At 36.6% G+C, this 20,578-nt stretch overlaps 1 protein-coding gene across 3 annotated transcripts in view; it reads left to right on the forward strand.

Moving 5' to 3' along the window:
* The window catches only part of PRKDC (protein kinase, DNA-activated, catalytic subunit), a 213,285-nt gene that overhangs the window by 38,633 nt on the left and 154,074 nt on the right, over positions 1-20,578 (forward strand). For all 3 annotated transcript variants that reach the window (XM_045455381.1, XM_045455382.1, XM_045455383.1), the window contains 6 exons: positions 2,666-2,769; positions 5,318-5,408; positions 6,204-6,367; positions 7,075-7,227; positions 11,947-12,054; positions 15,311-15,537. In XM_045455381.1, coding sequence (XP_045311337.1) covers positions 2,666-2,769; positions 5,318-5,408; positions 6,204-6,367; positions 7,075-7,227; positions 11,947-12,054; positions 15,311-15,537 — 847 coding nt within the window. The remainder of the gene's footprint in view (positions 1-2,665; positions 2,770-5,317; positions 5,409-6,203; positions 6,368-7,074; positions 7,228-11,946; positions 12,055-15,310; positions 15,538-20,578) is intronic.

The following is a 20,578-nucleotide window of genomic DNA, read 5'->3' on the forward strand; positions in this document are numbered from 1 at the left end:
TATATCCTATAAAAACAAACAAAAGCACACAAACTTAAAAGTGATGCTGACTGATCATCATTTCAGATTTTATTTTACTGAGTAATTATCTGCATGTGTAGTGATTTTCTATTAATTCACTCAGTCCAAGGTTTCAAGTTGCCTAAAGAGCTTAGAAGTTATCTTCCAGCTGCTGTCATGCTACAAAACAGAAGTATTGGGGAAATAAAAAGTTTGTCCAAATCATGGTTCAGGTTTAGTTGTACATAAATTTATAATGTTTTTCATAACTTAAAATTTACATAGGACTGTGATAATGAGAAAGTTCTGGAGGTAGATGGTGGTGATGATTAGGCAACATTGTGAATGTAGTTAGTGCCACTTAAATGTACACATAAAAATGGTTGAAAGAATACATTTTATGTTATGTGTCTTATATGGCAATAAAAAATGTTATGAGAAGTATGTTAGCATATTGGCTTAGTAAGCCTGAATAAGTATAGGGAAAAACAAGCCCAAGTACAGTAATGTACACTTGTATTGTAATTAACACTAATAGATAAAAAGACATATTTAAAATTTAAACCAAGCATCCAAGTCTTGATTTTGGCTCACGGCATAATCCTAGGATTGTGGGATTGAGCCCCGCATGGATCCTGCTTGAGATTCTCCCTCTGCCCCTTCCCCACTCTCGCATGCGCTCTCTCTCAAATAAAAAAAAAAAGGTTAAAAAATAAAATTAAACTTAAAATTATTAAACTTGTCTCATTTAACAAAGATATGCCTTAGTTATGTAATATGGATTCCTGAAATGTTTCTGCGTTAGTTTCTCTAAGATTTTTTTTTTAGTATGGTGCATCTAAAGCATTATAGTAAACGTTGAAAGCATTTTCAGAGAATTATAGGAACATTCATTTTATATTTTATATGTACGAGGCCCAACAGACCTCCTTGAAGATACTTTATAATCTAATCTATTAATACCTTTCAGATACAGGAGAATATTATGCACTTTAGGAGAAGTAAAGGCCTTTGTCAGTTCAGGCACATTGCTACAACAACAGATGGAGAGCATAGTGCTTTAGATCTGCAGTTTGAGTCCTAGCTCCAGAGACAACAATAGTAAGGTAAAACATTGACCAATTCAGATATCAAAGAGCTCTTGTTCCCATTGTACAAAATTCTGAATTAGTCTGAGCTCAAAAAACAAATCCTCTTTTCATCTCTGGCCCATCAGAGTAGATCTCTAACATCCGTACACAAAAGGTCACCAAATGGTCAGCAAACAAATTCTTAGTTATTGCTCCCACCCATGGAGAGACTTGCTTCTTGGGAATAAGCAAACCAAAAGCACAAAATTATAGAGAGGGAAACTAGACAAAGCAGAGGTAAGGTTCTGTTGTTTAGGTTTCATTTCTGGAGCCAAGAAAAGACGTGCTGGGATTAAATCACCTGTGAGGTGTCTTCCAACGAAGATAGCTTACTTGGCTCTGTCAGCCAATCTTCTGGGCATCTGCAGAACTCATGAAAAATAACTTTATAGCTTTACAATTAGGGCTCTACACTGATAATAAAGTGTACATGTGTCAAAGAATTTATTTAACTCAGTAGTTAATAAAGGCATTGGTAAAATGTTATAACTGGCTTCTATACCCTGAATCGAATCACGAGAAAACATTAGACAAATCCAAATAAAGGAACAGTATACAAAATTCCTGGCATATAATTTTTTGAGTGTTCATTAAATTCAAAGGAAGACTAAATTGTTTCAGTTTAAAGGTTACTAAAAAGACAGGACAGCTAAATATGACATGTGGTTTTGAATAAAGACATTATTAAGCTCAATGCTGGAACCTGAGTGGGGCTGAAGGTTAATTGTGGGTCATGTCTCAAGATGAATGTCCTAATTTGGATAGTTGCAATGACTGTCATGTAGGAGAATGTCCTTGTAGCAAACATAGCTAAAGTATTGAGGAGTGGTGGGGCATCAGGCAGGTAACTTACTCTTAAATGGTTCAGGAAAGAAAAGTATGTTTTTTCCATACTTCAAAATTTTCTCTAAGTTTGTAATCATTTTTAAAAAATTTTATGGAGAGATACTTCACAACTGTAAATATTCTTGCTCCTCACGAGTACCCCCTGATTATTCTTCCTGAATCTCTTACTACTGTGATGGTTGTAAAATAGTGATTTTCTGACTCCGTCATTCCATCATACTAGTTGGCATTCTATTGTAAGAAGTTACTTCATTTTCTTACTTCTTTATATTAGTAGGAACTTGTGGATTCTTATTTTTCCAGTGGCTCTAGTCTTTTATCTTTGTTATTCATTTTTATGCTCAGATTGTTCCAGATTTGGCTTCCATATAAGGAGTGGGAATTGGCTGCTTCTTGCAGCTCCTTCCTAGAACCAAAAAGGTGATTCAGGCTCCTCTTATAAATATAGGTCTACCCAATGTCTGGAGTTAGCCACTTCTTCAAGGAACCATGTTTCTTTTAGTAGACAATGATATTTAAAACCAGGACAACCATTATTAATTATTTTTGTTGTAGAAACTTAATATTTTAATCATAATTAAAATTAGGATTTTAATGTCTCTATTTGGCAGTATTCTGTGTACTCCCTAGTGTGCATCAAATAAATGAGTGGATGCTATTTGAAATTTATTTTTGTTTACTGTTGATAGATGAGACCAAGAACTGGGAAGTGTCAGCACTTTCTCGGGCTGCCCAGAAAGGATTTAATAAAGTTGTGTTAAAGCATCTGAAAAAGACAAAGAACATTTCATTGGTAAGAAATCCTTTGTATATTCTTTACCTTAAACAATGGAGAGATCAGATTCTAAACTTCTGAATGAGTAAAAATCTTTGTTTAAAATGTTATTCTTATCTATAAAGTAGAGAATAGTATAGAAATAGTTTCAGTGTATTTTTAGCCATAAAAATGTAAGAAATATTAACTATCTGGTTTATTGTCTTGATTGTGTTTTCTTGTTTTCTTTACCTTCAAATATATTTAGTGGCTGAAAGAAAGTAATATGGATCATCTTCAGTAAGCAATCATAATATTGATATTATGGATATGTAAGATTGATTCATTTAGGCCTTAAATATATTATTTTGTCAAGTTTAATTGATGCCAGGGTTTATGTTTTTTTGGTGATGATTTCTTGAGATTAGGTTTTTGAGATGTGGCTTATAATGTAATAGGAAACAAAGAATAAAGAGAGAAAAGGGACTATAGAGAAAATACCTATTTTAGGTATGGAGTGAAAATTAAAATTTGAAAAACTTTTAATGTCTAGAACTGATAATGTAAGCTCTAGGGTAAATTCCTCCACCTCGTTATTTTTGACAGCTTTTGATTGAGACACTGCGTAGAACTGGAGATGGCTGTCTAAAATATTTAAATTCTTTTATCACATATAAATAAAACAAAATAAAATTACTTGAGCATGTTTCTGGTTTTACAAATAAAACTTCTTTACAGATATACAATTTCTCATTAGGAGAGTGGTTCTTGATGTGAGGACTCTGTGGGTTCCAGGGTGCAAGGCCAAAGCTATTTTTACTCACTGACATTTGCACTATGGTGTAATGATGGGTAACACTGTTCATTCCTAAGCACTTCATTAAATCTTGACCCTTGAACACATGTCTTCTTAATGTTCTTTGTGATGAAACAGGAAGTGTGCATAAAGCAGTCTGTTGCATAGTGCAGTGTGGCAGTTGTCTTTAGGAAAAGCACTTTGTGATGTTTTGAGCTGTGAGCTAAAGTAGGCACTTTTTCAGGAACAACATTTTTACTTGAAAGAACAACTGACAAACTGTGGCTGTTTGGTATTAGGCAGAGATTTTATCTAAAATAGAGTGAGACTGTCACTTCAAAGAAAACATCTGAGAGTATTTGTTGCCAATGATAAAATTGTAAGGTTTTAAACAAAAATTAAATTTTGGAAAACTTGAAACCGTCACCGTGAACTTGACAGCTTTTTAATAAAGAGTTTTCTGATAATATTGTTGATATTAACCAATGTGATTTTTTTGCATATATAATGAAATATGTCAACATTTGTAAGATCTGCATAACCCAGTAAACCAGTATTTTCACATCACCAGTACATTATGTTACCAAGTCATGCGTAGGTAAAAAAAATCCACTCGAAGTGCAGGATAGACCAGTGGATTTTAATATAACAGACTACATCAAATTCATTGGTAAGGTTTCAGATTCCACATTGTAACTAAGAAATAACCGGGGGTGGGGGGGGGGAGGGGCATCTGGGTGGCTCAGTCGATTGAGCGTCTGATTCTTGGTTTCAGCCTAGGTCATGATCTCACGGTTCATGACTTCCAGCCCCGCATCAGGCTCTGTGCTGAACATGCAGAGACTGCTTGGGATTCTCTCTCTCTCTCTTTCCCTCTCTCTCTGCCCCTCCTCTGCTCATTCTCTCCCTCTTTCAAAGTAAATAAGCTTAAAAGAATTTAAAAAAAAGGAGAAATTTTGACTTGTTCAATTTGTATCGAGCTGTTATCTAAAAAGACTATTAAAACACTCCTCCATCTTACATGTGTGGCCTAACAACATATCACTATAGTTGTTTCCTAGTGAGACACACAGTAAAGAGATTTGCACAAGTGTGAAACAGTGTCACCTTCCTGAGGTTTTTTGTTTTATTTGGAAAATGTAATTACTTTTCCTAAAAATATGTCATTTGTTAACATGTAATGGGTTTCAGTGGGGTTTTTTTTTGTTTGTTTATTTGTTTTGTTTATTTACTTTGAGACAGAGAGAGAGGATGCGAGCAGGGGAGGGGCACAGAGAGGGGGAGAGAGCATCACCAGCAGGCTCCACGCTGTCAGCACAGAGCCCAACGTGGGGCTGGATCTCACGAACTGAGATCATGACCTGAGCCGAAATCAGGAGTCAGACTTTCAACCAGCTGAGCCACCCAGGCACCCCTGGGTTTCGTATTTTTAAATAAAACAGTAAATAATTTCAAGGTTTTAACTTCTAGTAGGAGAAATTATCAATAAACGTGACCCACTTAAACAAAAGTTCTTTGGGGATCCTCAGTATTTTTTAAGGGCGTAAAGGATCCTGCCATAACTTTGTGACCACTGGCCTTGGAAATGGACATCTGACTGCAAAACTGGACAAGATGTGACTTCTTTCCATGAATTTGCAGTAATATTTACAGCAGTACTGTATAGGATATAATGAACCATTCAAAGAAATTAATAACAGAGAGGGTCATAAAATCGGTTTTTTTCTTCTCATAATTCTCTTAATCTTTAATTCGTTATCATCACATGTGTATTATTGTTCAAAGTTGCAGAATGAAGTACTGTCCTTAGAAGAAATAAGGATTAGAGTAGTACAAATGCTTGGCTTTCTGGGAGGACAAATAAACAAAAATCTCCTAACAGGTAAACTTTCCTTTAAAATAAATTTATCTCTGTAGATGTATTTGTACTTTGAGTATATACAGATCATGGTATATTGTAGTATTTGCTCCTATATGTGATTTATATATTTTCAAGTGAGATTACAAAGAATAATATTGTGCCAAATGAAATGTTTTGACAATACCCATGCAATCTGGATAACTCAATACTCGTTGACAAGATGTTCTAGTCTGGTTTGTTAAACACATTTTCCATTTCGAAACAGAATCTAATGTGACACTTTTAATATTATACGTTGTGTCAGGAATTCAAAGTTAATCTTTGAAAATTCTGATGTTCTTAATATTTGGATATTTATTTAGAGTGTTTTTTTTCTATCAGAATCAGCATTTTAGATTACTAAAAATTCATCTGTATTTTTAGTTTTGATCTTTCATATTAAGTATACTAATGACTTTTGGTTATTTAGGAAGTTAGAACCTACATTGGGAAAATAAATGTTTACAAAGGGGAGATTTTTATTGTTCATTTATCATTTTTCCACATAACACCTAAAATAATTCTTACTGAAAATGGAAACTAAACATTCCGGACTATTAAACTTGCTTAAAAATAATTTTACTTTAAATCAAAGTTAAAAATAGTATGTCAGTGATAATGTAATGGCATGTACATGTCTGAAGTAAAAACAAAAAAGGAAAGTTGAATGATGTGTTCGAAGTATAAAAGCATTCTACTTTCACTAATGAATTGTAGAGCAATTGATATTAGAAAGATTTTGAATGAAAACATGCTCTTCCTGATTTTTTTTAACAGCCACATCCTCAGATGAAATGATGAAGAAATATGTGGCATGGGACAGAGAAAAAAGACTCAGTTTTGCAGTACCATTTATAGAAATGAAGCCTGTCATTTATCTGGATGTGTTCTTGCCTCGGGTCACAGAGTTAGCTCTTTCAGCTAGTGACAGACAAACTAAAGTACTTTCATTTTTTATTATTTTATTTATAATCTATGCTTTTTAAGACCTGTATTTGTTTGGAAATAGATAATATATTTCAGACATTCCAGTATTATTAATTCTGTATATTCTGTAATATAGCAATTAGTGGCTTAATTATCAGAAGTAGATGTTACTAATAAAAAGTAGACGTAAATCTTAGTAGATAATAACCTGGCAAAACACTAATATACCAAAAAACTGTCCAGAATGGAAAATGCAGTACAAAGGGTACTTAAAACTTATTTCCAATTTGTGCACCATTATTATCACCTTAACTTGGGAGGTTAGAAACAGATAATCTCAAGTTTTTATGAAATTCATTTGTAAATTTCCAAAAAATGTTTTAAAAATGTATTTACTAAAAGTGAAGGTTAAAAATGTGCTGACAAATGAAGTAAAGTTCTGTGATAATGGTAGCAATGAACCATATTTCTTTGAAGGTACCATTCCCAGTTTGTCTAAATCGTTTAAGTTTTCATTCTTCCCTCTTGGATGCGGATCAAAGTGCACAGAAGCATTAGTTTTATGCAAGAAGTGCTGCTTCCAGTTAATTTATATTTGGGAATGATAGTTACCTGCTACAGAAGTTTTTCTTTTTAAAGGGCCAAGTTGAGTAACATTTCAAAATATTCTTCTCTTGTAAACCTGGAAACTTAAACTTGTTGAACTCCTGGCTTGTTTTAGGTTGCAGCTTGTGAACTTTTACACAGCATAGTTATGTTTATGTTGGGAAAAGCCACTCAGATGCCCGAAAGTGGTCAGGGTTTCCCACCCATGTACCAGCTCTACAAGCGAACTTTCCCTGTGCTACTTCAACTTGCATGTGATGTAGATCAGGTAAGTGAGTGACATTGAATCTGGCACAGTTGCAAAGCTTAAAAAAGTTGGATCTTGTTCAGTGATCATCAAAGCTTGCTGCGGGTTGGAATACCCTGGGGATCTTAACATAAATGCCGCTGCCTGGCCGCTGCCCCTTGTAACTGTGATTTAATTCTTCAGGGGTATGACCTGGGGATCAGGACTTTTAAAAGCTCTCCTGGTGATTTTTACTGTGCCACAGTTTGGGAATGAATCACTGATCTAGTTAATAGTTGCTGATAGTATAGGCATCTAAAGCTGAATTTGCAGTCTGCCCTCATGTAGGGACTTAACAGTCTCTAGGAATGAAGAAGAGACAAGTAACCATGTAGTAACCATGTACAAGAGTGGAAATAATGACAAGTGGCCTCTTTCTGATGACTTTGTGGCAAATTCTCCATTGCTGCATGAAGCCGGAAAAAGTAGAATTCTCAGTTCATTTCATGAAGCTACGATATCTTCGGTACCAGGATGCACACACAAAAGAGGAAGCTAAATGAAAGATCATTTATTAAAAACAAGAAAACTCATTTCTAAATATAATGGAAAATTCTTCAACATATATGAATGAATACAATCCAGCAATGTATTCAAATGTGCTGTGATTAAATAGGATGTTTGGTTAAAATTGGAAATTTACCATAGAAACGGATTTCAGAAGCAGTAATTCCCTCCATAGAACCCTCAAAGGTGTTTGTCCTGCTGAAACTGTTAGTAGTTTAGTGTTCTCTTTAATATGAAAAGAATGTCTCCCTGAATTCTAGAGTTGAATCATCCCCAGGCATGAAGCACTAATGCCGCCTTGTGCCCGGGCCAGGATAGAAGCCCAAGGTGAGAAGTGAGTTGGCCTGTTGAGGGGCAGTGCCTGCAGTGTGGAGTGGTTGCTCAGTATTGCTTCATGTGCATTCAGTTAGTTATTTGCAGTGGTTAGTATTTGGGCCTCTCACCAGGCCATGAGTTCCCTGAGGGCAAGGGCATTAGAAAGGAAGAAGAGATTATTATTTTGAATGTAATTTTTTTGAAACCTGGAAAGCCCAAGAGTGTCAACCGATAAACTGTAGGAATTAACAAAGGAAGAAACTGACGAACTACAAAACAAAATTCTCACATATCAGTGTTCTCATTTATTTTAAATATTAGGATTGATCACTTTGAAAATAGGTCTACAGTCTCTTACTCATAGCAGCATCAAAAATATATATAAAATGTCTATAAATGAACTTTAATATGTCAGGTAAATATATGTTTTATGAATACAAAATGAGCATGCTCTGTATCTGAGATAGAAGAATCAATATTGAAAAAACACCAGCTGTTCCCTGATCGGTAAGTTCGGTACCATTCCAGCAGAAAGCTCATAGTTAATTTCATTTTGAACCTAAAAAGTAATCTGTGGGGCGCCTGGGTGGCGCAGTCGGTTAAGCGTCCGACTTCAGCCAGGTCACGATCTCGCGGCCCGTGAGTTCGAGCCCCGCGTCGGGCTCTGGGCTGATGGCTCAGAGCCTGGAGCCTGTTTCCGATTCTGTGTCTCCCTCTCTCTCTGCCCCTCCCCCGTTCATGCTCTGTCTCTCTCTGTCCCAAAAATAAATAAACGTTGAAAAAAAAAAAAAAATTTAAAAAGTAATCTGAAAGAATAATTGCTTGAGCCTCACCAAGAACAATTTTGAAAGGGTAGAGTAGTGAAGGAAGTCTTGCTTTAGCAGATGCTAAAGCCATGTTATTTATAATAGGGTTGAGCTAGGCAGAGATAGACCAGTGGGAGGGTCTTGTGGCTGCCAAGTGGGTTCATGTGTGTACATCAAAATTGTATATATGGTAGAAGAGGCTTTTAAGTTAGAAGTGGATCATTTAATAAATAATCTCAGGCCAGTCAACTAACCTGAAAAATTAATTCAAATTAAGAGAAGGATAAACAAACTATGAATATATTACAGAAAAATGTAATTAGTTACAGCATGCTGTCTGTCCGTGTGTATCTTTGGATTGGAATGGTCTTTTTCATGATAAAATATGTTTTTTAATATAGAAACACATGAAACTAAAAGTGAACCTCCATCTCATCACCCCTTTCCCAGTCTTATTTCCCTGGAAAATCTACTTTATCCTCTATTGAAAATTTCATGAATATATGCCCAGATCTTTGTGAAAATACGTTTTTACAAATGTGCATATATGCTTTACTTATAAAAAGGATCATAGCTTTCAGAAACTCTTTATGTACAGGATGTGATTTCTGCTACTCGGATGGATTTTATTATCGTTACAGTGTAGACAGCCTTCCATGTCTTTCCCTAAAGTTTTGCGTAGAAGTGGAGATTTTCTGACAAGATACAGAAAGCAGATATATAGAAAAAAATGTTAATGTGTTGATAGTTTTGACTTTATAAATGTTTAAAAATACTGAATGGCACAAAACTCACAATTGTAATGTATACATAATGTGGGGAATTTTTTTGTAACATTCTACTGAAGATACAAAAGATTTAAAAATGAGCAAATAGATAAAGAACAAAAATAGGCAGCTTATAAATGAAGAGATACATATGGCCAATGAAATATATTTTAAAATATTCAATCTTTTTAGTAAATAAGGAAATTAAAATTAAAATGCTATTATTTTCAGCTGTTGTAAAATATTTTAAAAATTGACAATGGTAAGTGTTGCCAAGCATGATGGAAAGGACCTTGGGAGTTGTGGCTGGAGAGAATGTGGGTGGGCACAGGTTCTCTGTGAGCAGAACAAAACGCTGGGTGACCTGCAGCCCTGGTCCAGCACTTTCTGACTAGAGATGTGCTCAGACCAGTGTATATTGGACTTTGCCATGATTTCTTTAGAACAGTCACAAATTAGAAATGCCTGCATCTCTAGGGGCACCTTGATGGCTCAGTCAGTTGCGCGTCCAACTTCGGCTCAGGTCATGGTCTTGTGGTTTGAGTTTGAGCCCGTGTCGGGCTCTGTGCTGACAGCTCAGAGCCTGAATCTGCTCTGGATTCTGTGTCTCCCTCTCTTTCTGCCCCTTCCCTGCTCGCACTTTCTCTCTTTCAAAATAAATAAACGTTAAAAGAAAAAGAAAAATACCTGCATTTCTAATAATAGGATTTGGGCAACTGGTCATGGTATGTCTATATATAAGATACCAGATAGCTAATAAAAATGCTGTTATAGCTTATATATTTATACAAAAATATTCAGCATTAAGAGGAAAAGTGGTTGTAAAAATGTGTATTATTTTTAAGTGTGCATATGCATATATTTAAATGTGTTTAAAAAATTATTTTGAAAGTTAACAGTGATACTGAATGTTCGCAGTGGTTACCTTTGGGATATAGGGTTGCAGATGGATAGTTTTCTACATTTTCTATAATTTGTGTAAGGTGTGTGTACATATGTGTTGTATGCATGTGTCTACGCATATATATGTACACACAGACACATATATATGATTTTGTGAATAATTGTGTGAATTCATATGTAGTATGAATAAGAGTGTATAATTCTTTTGGGGAAAAAAAAATAATGCTTTAAGACCAGTTAAACTTTCAAACTGAAAGAAAGGTAAGAGCTTTTACTTTGATTAATCCTTAAAATGGCTTCAAAGGTTAGAAAGCTATTCTTTTGGGGAAAAGTATCCAAGTGCAAGAGGACTCTGTGTTTAGTCTGAATCCCAAGACATTTCACCTGATTTTTGGCCTGGTATACACACCAGTGTGCTTCATTCTTGAGCTCAGTGTCAGTGGGGGAGATAAAACTCCCCTAGATTTCTTGGTATTCTGTAGGAGCCTTAGTATTTTGAGACACAGAAATGTTTAGGATATAAAGATAGGGAATGTTTGCCTTCACTTCTGCTATAAACTTTTTACTTTTCATGTATAATGAGGATCTGATGTGTAACCGTTTGTCTAGGTAATTGCTGTGTTCCAAAAAGATAAGAATACTTCTTTTATCTCCCCAAGATGTTCACATGGTCACACCAGATGAGGCCACTGGGTTAAGTTCCCAAGGTTCCAGGAAGATAAGTACTGTCTCCCTGGTTATTTCCTTTCAGAAGGAAGGAGTCCAGGCCTGTCAGACTCCTTGGATTATAAAAGCCAGGGACCCACAAGGCTCTCTGCCCCTGGAGAAACTCTGTTTATATTCTAGAACGTTGGAGTAAGAACCCAGGATCCTTTCCATCCCAGCTCCAAGTAGTAAAGATTTTACTCCTTCTTTTTTGGCAGGATGGGAGAGGTGCTTTTTTCTCCCGTATCTCTTCTGTGAAATAGGTTTTGAAGTTTGTATGTGTAGGGCATTGATCTGATTTCCTTTTGTCACCACAAGGGTGTGAATCAGGATGTAGGGAATAACATGATCGTTATTTGCTTTGTAGTTGAATAATGATAATGTCTCTGATCCAGAATACCTTGTATGCATGTTTAGGATCAAATAAATAAAGATAAATATTAAAAAAACAACAATATCTGCCTCCATATTAGAAGAACAGTAAGTTTTAATATGCATATTTTTCTCTGCTGGATTCTAGGAAAGAGAGAAAAAGGAGCTAGAAAGAGCATGTTCCTCATTGAATTTTAACAAGAAAACTAATAAAAAACCATAGGAGTATTATTACTTAATTTTTCCTGTCATTTAAACAGAACTCTATCCAATGTAAAATTACTTTAACATGAAGAAAGTAAACTCTAATGGTATTGTTTCTTTAGGTGACGAGGCAACTATATGAGCCACTAGTTATGCAACTGATTCACTGGTTCACTAACAATAAGAAATTCGAAAGTCAGGATACTGTCGCCTTATTAGAAACAATATTGGTGAGTAATGGTTGATTCTTTTCCTGATGTTTGCATTGTCTAGTTATATGTCATCTATGTTTATAGTTTTATTTATTTATTTATTTATTTTGAGAGAGAGATAGAGAATGAGTGAGTGTAGGGGGGAGGGGAGAGAGAATCCCAAGCAGGCTCTGCACTATCAATGTGGAGCCTGACATGGGACTTGATCTCATGAACTGTTGAGATCATGACTTGAGCTGAAGTTGGGCACTTAACCAACTGAGCTACCCAGGCACCCTTACTTGATCTATATTTAGAACTTTAAGAAAAGTTACCTGTCCAAATATCAAAATGTAGCAGTTAGGTCATATTGTCTTTTTTCTTTTGTTTTAGTGAATAGGTGAAATGACATTTTTTTTTTTTTTTTTAATTTTTTAATTTTATTTTTTTTTCAACGTTTATTTATTTTTGGGACAGAGAGAGACAGAGCATGAATGGGGGAGGCGCAGAGAGAGAGGGAGACACAGAATTGGAAACAGGCTCCAGGCTCTGAGCCATCAGCCCAGAGCCCGACGCGGGGCTCGAACTCACGGACCGCGAGATCGTGACCTGGCTGAAGTCGGACGCTTAACCGACTGCGCCACCCAGGCGCCCCGGTGAAATGACATTTTAACAGACAGGATGCTGTAATTATTTACTGAAGTGTTGCTTTTATTTTATTCATTTATTTTTTTTAAAGTTTTTTTTAATGTTTATTTATTTATTTATTTTTATTTTTTTTATTTAACGTTTATTTATTTTTGAGACAGAGAGAGACAGAGCATGAACGGGGGAGGGTCAGAGAGAGAGGGAGACACAGAATCTGAAACAGGCTCCAGGCTCTGAGCGGTCAGCACAGAGCCCGACATGGGGCTCGAACTCACGGACCGCGAGATCGTGACCTGAGCCGAAGTCGGACGCTTAACCGACTGAGCCACCCAGGCGCCCCAATGTTTATTTATTTTTGAGAGAGAGTGAGTAGAGGATAAGGGGCAGAGAGAGAGGGAAACACAGAATCTGAAGTGGGATCCAGGCTCGGAGCTGTCAGCATTTAACCCCACGTGGGGCTCAAACTCATGGACCATGAGATCATGACCCGAGCCAAAGTTGTATGCTTAACCAACTGAGCCACCCAGGCGCCCCTACTGAAGTGTTACTTTTAAATATTTACAAGCAGTGTGCACATTTTTTTGTTCTGTCCTCTTTTTTTTTGGAGACTAGTTACAAATTGACAAAGTTCATCTAGATTAAGGCTGTGTGTGTGTATGTGTGTATGTGTGTGTAGAATAGGAGTGAATAAGAATGTGCTTGGACTTTTATTAGAGTTGCAGAACCCTCTTTTTAAAAAAACATCTAGGGGCGCCTGGGTGGCACAGTCGGTTAAGCGTCCGACTTCAGCCAGGTCACGATCTCGCGGTCCGGGAGTTCGAGCCCCGCGTCGGGCTCTGGGCTGATGGCTCAGGGCCTGGAGCCTGTTTCCGATTCTGTGTCTCCCTCTGTCTCTGCCCCTCCCCCATTCATGCTCTGTCTCTCTCTGTCCCAAAAATAAATAAACGTTGAAAAAATAAAATAAAATAAAATAAAATAACATCTATAGTACAGTAATTAAGAGTAAAAGCAATTTGTTTGAGCTTATCCAGTTTTCTCCTGCATTCAGATTCAACAAGTGAGGAACCTTAGAAACAGTGGCCATTTCCAACAACTGTCCTGAGATTGTAGAGGTAGAATCATTAGGATTGATTACTGCTTCACTGAGGACAGAAGCAGGGAGGTCAGCTTAAAGCCTTAGTGTCATTTGACACTGATTTTATTACAGTTTTCTGAGTTTTTGCAAATAAGTTTACTTTGATTCCTTTAAATGTCATTTTACTTGATTTTTACCTGTTACTTCATCCCTGATTTGGTCTCATTGTATACTGACTCTGGAATCAGAAGCCCCAGTTAAATGCATAGCAAGTTTGTCCAAACAGACGTTGTGTGTTCCTTGCACGGGAGCATATTGTGAGGTGGGCGGGGAGGACACGCTGCGCAGAGCAGCAGAACACATGCTCCAGATCACCCAGGACAGTCCTGATGGTACCGTCCTGATGACAGTCCTGTTGTGTGTGTAATTACAATAGGGCTCTTCCCACTCTTAGAGTTACCCTACGTGGATGCTGTGTTGTGGTAGTGGAGTTACTGAACATTTTAAATTAGGATAGTGACCTGATGTCTGTGGTTTAATTCCCTACAGTGTCTACCAGAGAATCCTGCCTAGAATAAATACGTTTAGGTAAATTTAACTTGTGGCTTATTTGCAATTCAGATGGATTTATTCTAATGTTTCCATTCTGAAGTTTCTTTCCTAGTTGTTTCTCTTCCCCTCTTGATCATCAAAGGGGGCTTAAGTAAGGGTTTCAGAAAGAAATCAGATAAGGTCATGATAATGTAAAGTAAGATAGGTGAGAAAAGGAAAGGTAAAGGAGGAAATGTGAAGTTGGTATAGCACTCAAGTGAAAGCATGTCTATAGGTTTCCCGGTAAGAATTGCTAATTCCCTGATATCAGCACATGCATTACTCACCACTGCTCTGAGAAGCAATAAATATCACCTCTTCACATTTCCACAGTTAATTGCTTCTTGAATTCTAATAAGCACTGTAATCAGAGATTTTGCATGTAGCAAATAACTGGGGGTGTTAGGTAGAAGAACTCCCTTATTGCAGTGTTCAGTGTAGTTTTTCAAGTTAGATCTTTCCTATACATATCTAAGAGGGAATTATGTCTAGAGGGAAATAAAAATATTCAAATTTCCTTAGCTGTTTTTTTCAGGTATTTAGAGACTATGCCTTTTATGGAGACTGCTTTTACAGAAAGTTATATTTTCAGACCACATCTCCATGTGATTTTTATGTAGCATTACAATTCCCTTGAAACCTAGAAGGATCTTATTTTCTTTAACCTCTGTAAAGCATCACAGATACTGTTATGAGGCAGAGTCAGCAACAAAAACTCTTAGGATGTAGCCTTTGGGTTTCTTCAGGGAAAGGAGAGACTGTTTTGTTGCTACATAATTAAAATATTGTCTCCTTTTTTCATGGATTTTTCAGTATGTTTAAAGGAAAGTGTTTTCATTTCGTCCAAAAGACATTGTTATTAGAGTCTAGATTCTAGACAGATTGGTTTTCTAGTGCTTATTTTTTCTTGAGTAGTGATCTAAATGAATTTTCACCCAGAGCAGACCAGGGTGTTCAGTTGTCGTATATGTTTTGTTGTAGGATGGAATTGTAGACCCTGTTGACAGTACTTTAAGAGATTTTTGTGGCCGGTGTATTCGTGAATTCCTCAAATGGTCCATTAAGCAGACAACACCGCAGCAGCAGGAAAAAAGTCCAGTAAACACCAAGTCACTTTTCAAGCGACTGTACAGCTTTGCACTTCACCCCAATGCTTTCAAGAGGCTAGGAGCATCACTTGCCTTTAATAATATCTACAGAGAATTCAGGTAAGTAAGCCATGTGACAGGGAAGAGTATAAAAAAGTTCTTTAAATTTTTAGTAGTGATTTTGAAAAGTGACTGGTGTTTATGTATCAATGTATTCATATATCAAACATTTAGTTAATTATGTGTCAGATGCTGTGCTGTTTTCTGGGGATTAAAAAATGAAATGCAGTTTGCATTCAGGAAGCTCAGAAACTACTGAGAAATACATAAAAATACATACATACAGCAATACGTACATACAGAAATACATACAAACAGCAGTCTTGTAAATGCAACAGAAGACAATCCAGGGTCTTTTGGAGCACAGAAGAGGAGTATCTAATCCAACTTGAGTAGCTTAAAGAGGTCTTCCTATAGCATTTATACTTACACGAAACTTAAAGGATAAATGGGAATCAGCCAGAGCATTTCATATCAAAGGGATGGGGTAGAGAGAAGAAATAGGGTGGTATATAAGGAGATGAAGACATTTTATATTTCTCAACTGTGGAGTTTGAAGTTTGGAAGGGAGTATAGTGAGACTGGCCAGGAGCCTTGGTTTGTAGAGTTAAAAAACGTAGGTCACTTCTAGTGACAACAAGTCCTTGGAGCAGAGAGCTGCATGGTTAAATTTCCTTCTAAAATTCACCTGCCCATAGCTATATGGAGAGTGGATCTAAGTGACATAAAATGGGGCCAGGACACCAGAGAAGGGGATGTTTCAAGAAATCCAAGAAAAAGATCATTCGTCCCTGACCTAAGGTTGTAGTAGCGTTTATTCATTCATCTATTATTACTTACTAAGAATATCGTATGCTAGTGATGTAAAGACATAGCTAGTGATATGCTATGCTAGTGATATAAAGATATAGCCATTCATGAGGGTTGCATTTGAAAAAAGAGGTAGATAATAATTAATCACATAATTATAAACTTGTTGCTGAAGTCAGTTCTTTTAAGTAGTGGTAGATGATTACTACATAATCTTATAATGAAGAACCTAGCTTTGTTTAGTCCAGATTGCTTCTCTCAGGAAATGGCAGTTAAGATATGAGGGAAGCAATTGTAAAAATAAGATAGATGATAGAGGTAGAGACATGATGGATATAGATGGATGAATAGGAATCTCTGTTTGTGTTTATGTGCACATGCACACTTATATGAAAATTGACTAGATTTGAAGCCACTAGGTTATTTTTATCATTTTAAACTGTGAAGTCTATAGGTACAGAAGAGCGTTTAAAAATAAGTGTGAATCTATCACTATTTTCAGACGACATGATACTCTATATAGAAAAGCCTAAAGACCACCGAAAAACTATTAGAGCTAATAAATGAATTCAGTAAAGTTGCAGGATACAAAATTGATATACAAAAAACTGTTGCATTTCTATACTTCAGTAACCACTTACCAGGAAGTGAAATTAAGAAAACAATCCCGTTTATAATTGCATCAAAAAGAATAAAATACCTAGGCATAAATTTAACCAAGGAAATGTAAGACCACAGAAAACCATAAGACGTTGGTGGCAGCAACTGAAGAACACACAAATAAATGGAAAGATATAGCATGTTCATGGATTAGAAGGATTTATATTGTTAAAATGTTCATACTCCCCAAAGCAATCAATATTTGGTGCAATCCCTATCAAAATTCTAATGGCATTTTTCACAGAAACCAAACAAATGATCCTAAAATTTGTGTGGAACCACAAAATACATTGAGGAGCCAAAGCACTCTTGAGAAAAAACAAAGCTGGAGGCATCATGCTGCCTGGTTTCAGACTATACTACAAAAGCTGTAGTAATCAAAGCAGTGTGGTATTGGCATAAAACAGGAAGATCAATGCAACAGAATAGAGAGCCTAGAAGTAAACACAGGTAATCATGGTCAATTAATTTTGACACAGGAGCCACGAATAAACAGTGGGAAAAGGAGAGTCTCTTCAGTATATGTTGGTGTTGGGGAAACAGGACAACTGCATGCAAAAGAATGAAACTAGACTGTTATCTTACACCATACACAAAAATTAACTCAAAATGGATTAAAGACTTGAATGTAAGACCTGAAACCATAAAATTCCTGGAAGAAAACATAGGTGGGTAAGCTGTTTGATGCCAGTTTTGGCTCTGACTCCAAAAGCAAATGCAACAAGTGCAAAAATAAACATGTGGGACTACATCAAGGAAGCTCTTGACAGGAAACCATCAGTAAAATTAAAAGGCAGCAAAATGTGCTCCGTATCACTAATCATCAGGGAATGCAAATTAAAACCACAATGAGATATCACTTTACACCTGTTAAAATGGCTACTATGAAAAAGACAAGTAACAAGTGTTAGGAAGGATGTAGAGAAAGGGGAACTCTTGTGCACTGCTGGTAGGAATGTAAATTAGCATAACGACTATGGAAAACAGTATGGAGATTCCTCAGTAAGAATAGAAGTACCATATGATCCAACAATTCCACTTTTGGGTATTTATCCAAAGGAAATGAAACACAAATTCAAAAAGATATATGCACTCCTATGATTATTGCAGCATTATTTAAATTAGCCAAGATATGAAAACAGCCTAAGTGACCAACATGGATGAATGGATAAAGAAAATGTGGTAAATGGATATGATGGAGTATTATTCAACCATAAAGAAGAATGAATTCTTGCCGTCTGCGAAAACATGGATGGACCTTGAGGGCATTATGTTAAGTGAAATAAGTCAGACAGAGAAAGACAAATACCATATGATCTTACTTATTTGTAAAATCTAAAAAAAAAAAAAAAAAAAAGGATAAGCTCATGCAGTTGGTGGTTGCCACAGGCCAGGAAGAGGGGTAGGCAAAATGGATGATAGAGGTCAAAAGGTACAAACTTCAGTTACAGAGGCATACCTCATTTTATTGTGCTTTGTTTTATTGCTCTTTACAGATACTGCATTTTTTAGAAATTCAGTTTAACTATTGGCTCTATTTTTCCAACAACATTTATTTATTTTGTGTCTCTAAGTCATGTTTTAGAAATTCTCATGTTATTCAAACTTTTTCATTTTTCCTGTATTTGGCATGGTGATCTCTGATTGATGATCTTTGATGTAACTATTGTAATTGTTTTGGGGTGGCATGAACTGCCATATAAGACAACTTAATTGATAAAGTTGTCTGTGTTCTGACAGCTTCACCAACTGGCTGTTCCCCCATTTCTCTCCCCCTCCTTGGGCCTCTGTATTCCCTGTGACACAACAATATTGAAATTAGGCCACTTAATAACTTTATAATGGCCTCTAAGTGTTCAAGTGAAAGGAAGAGTTGCATGTCCCTTGATTTAACTCAAAAGTTAGAAATCATTAAGCCTAGTGAGGAAGGCCTATCAAAAGTCAAGATAGGCTGACAGCTAGGCCTCTTACACCTGTTAGACAAGTAGTGAATGCCAAGGAAATGTTCTTGAAGGAAATTAAAGCTGCCACTTCTGTGAACACTTGGATGATAAGAAAGTGAACCCGGGTTATTGCTGATATGGAGAAGGTTTAGTGGTCTGGATAGAAGATCAAACCAGCCACAAAACTCCCTTAAGCCAAAGCCTAATCCAGAGCAAGGCACACTCTCTTCAGTTCTGTGAAGGCTAAGAGAGGTGAGGAAGCTACAGAAGAAAAGTCTGAAGCTAGCAGAGCGTTTGTGAGGTTTAAGGAAAGAAGCCATCTTCATAACATTAAAGTGTCAGATGAAGCAGCAAGTGCTGATAAGTTATCCAGAAGATCTGGCTAAGATAATGAAGATGCCCACGCTAAACAACAGATTTTCAATGAAGATGAAACAGCCTTCTATTGGAAGAAGGGGCCATCTAGGACTTCTGTAGCTAGAGAGGAGTCAATGCCTGCCTTCAAACAACAGGCTGACTCTCCTGTTAGGGGCTAACCTAGCTGGTGACTAAGTTAGAGCCAGTGCCGATTTACCATTCCAAAAATCATAGGGCCTTGCAGAGTTAGGCTAAATCTACTCTTACCTGTGCTCTCTAAATGGAACAGCAAAACCTGGATGCCAACACATCTGTTCACAATCTGGCTACTGAATGTTTCAAGTCCACTGTTGAGACCTACTGCTCAGAAACAGATTCCTTTCAAAATATTACTGCTCAGTGACCATGCATCTGGTCACCCAAGAGCTCTGATGGAGAGGCACCATGAGATTATATGTTTTCATGACAGCCACACAATATCCATTCTGCAGGTAATGGATCAAAGAGTAATTTTGACTTTCAAGTCTTTTTTTTTTTTTTTTAATAAGCTTTATGCCCAGTGTGGGGCTTGAACTCACAACCCTGAGATCAAGAGTCACATGCTCCATTGAGCCAGCCAGGTGTCCTGACTTTTTATTTAAGAAATATATTTCATAAGGCTATAGATGCCATAGAGAGTGATTTGTCTGATGAATCTGGGCAAAGTAAATTGAAAGCCTGGAAAGAATTCACTGTATTAGTGAATTCGCATTTCTTTATTAAGAACATTCGCAATTCTTGGGAAGAGGTGAAAATATCAACACTCATAGGAGTTTGGAAAAAGTTGGTTCCAGCCCTCATGGATGAGTTTGAGGGGTTCAGGACTTCACTGGAAGAAGTAACTGGATGTGATAGAAATAGCAAGAGAACTAGAATTAGAAGTGGAGCCAGAAGATGTGACTGAATTGTTGCAATCTCATGATCAAACTTGAATGGATGAGGAGTTGCATCTTAGGGATGAGCACAGAAAGTGGTTTCTTGAGATGGAATCTCTTCCTGGTGAAGATGCTGTGAAGATTGTTGAAATGACAACAAAGGATTTAGAATATTACATACACTTAGTTGATAAAATAACAGGCTTTGAGAGGATTGGTTCCAGTTTTGAAAGAGGTCCAACTATGGGTAAAATGCTACCAAACAGCATCACATGCTACAGAGAAATTGTGTCTGAAATGAAGAGTTAATCGATGCAGCAAACTTCATTGTTGTCTTATGTGAAGAAATTGTCAGTCACCCAGCCATGAGCAGCCGTGACCATGACCCTGACTGTAGCAGTCAACACTGAGACAAGA

This window comes from Leopardus geoffroyi, chromosome C3 (assembly GCF_018350155.1).
Source record: "Leopardus geoffroyi isolate Oge1 chromosome C3, O.geoffroyi_Oge1_pat1.0, whole genome shotgun sequence".
NCBI classification, from domain to species: Eukaryota; Metazoa; Chordata; class Mammalia; order Carnivora; family Felidae; genus Leopardus; species Leopardus geoffroyi.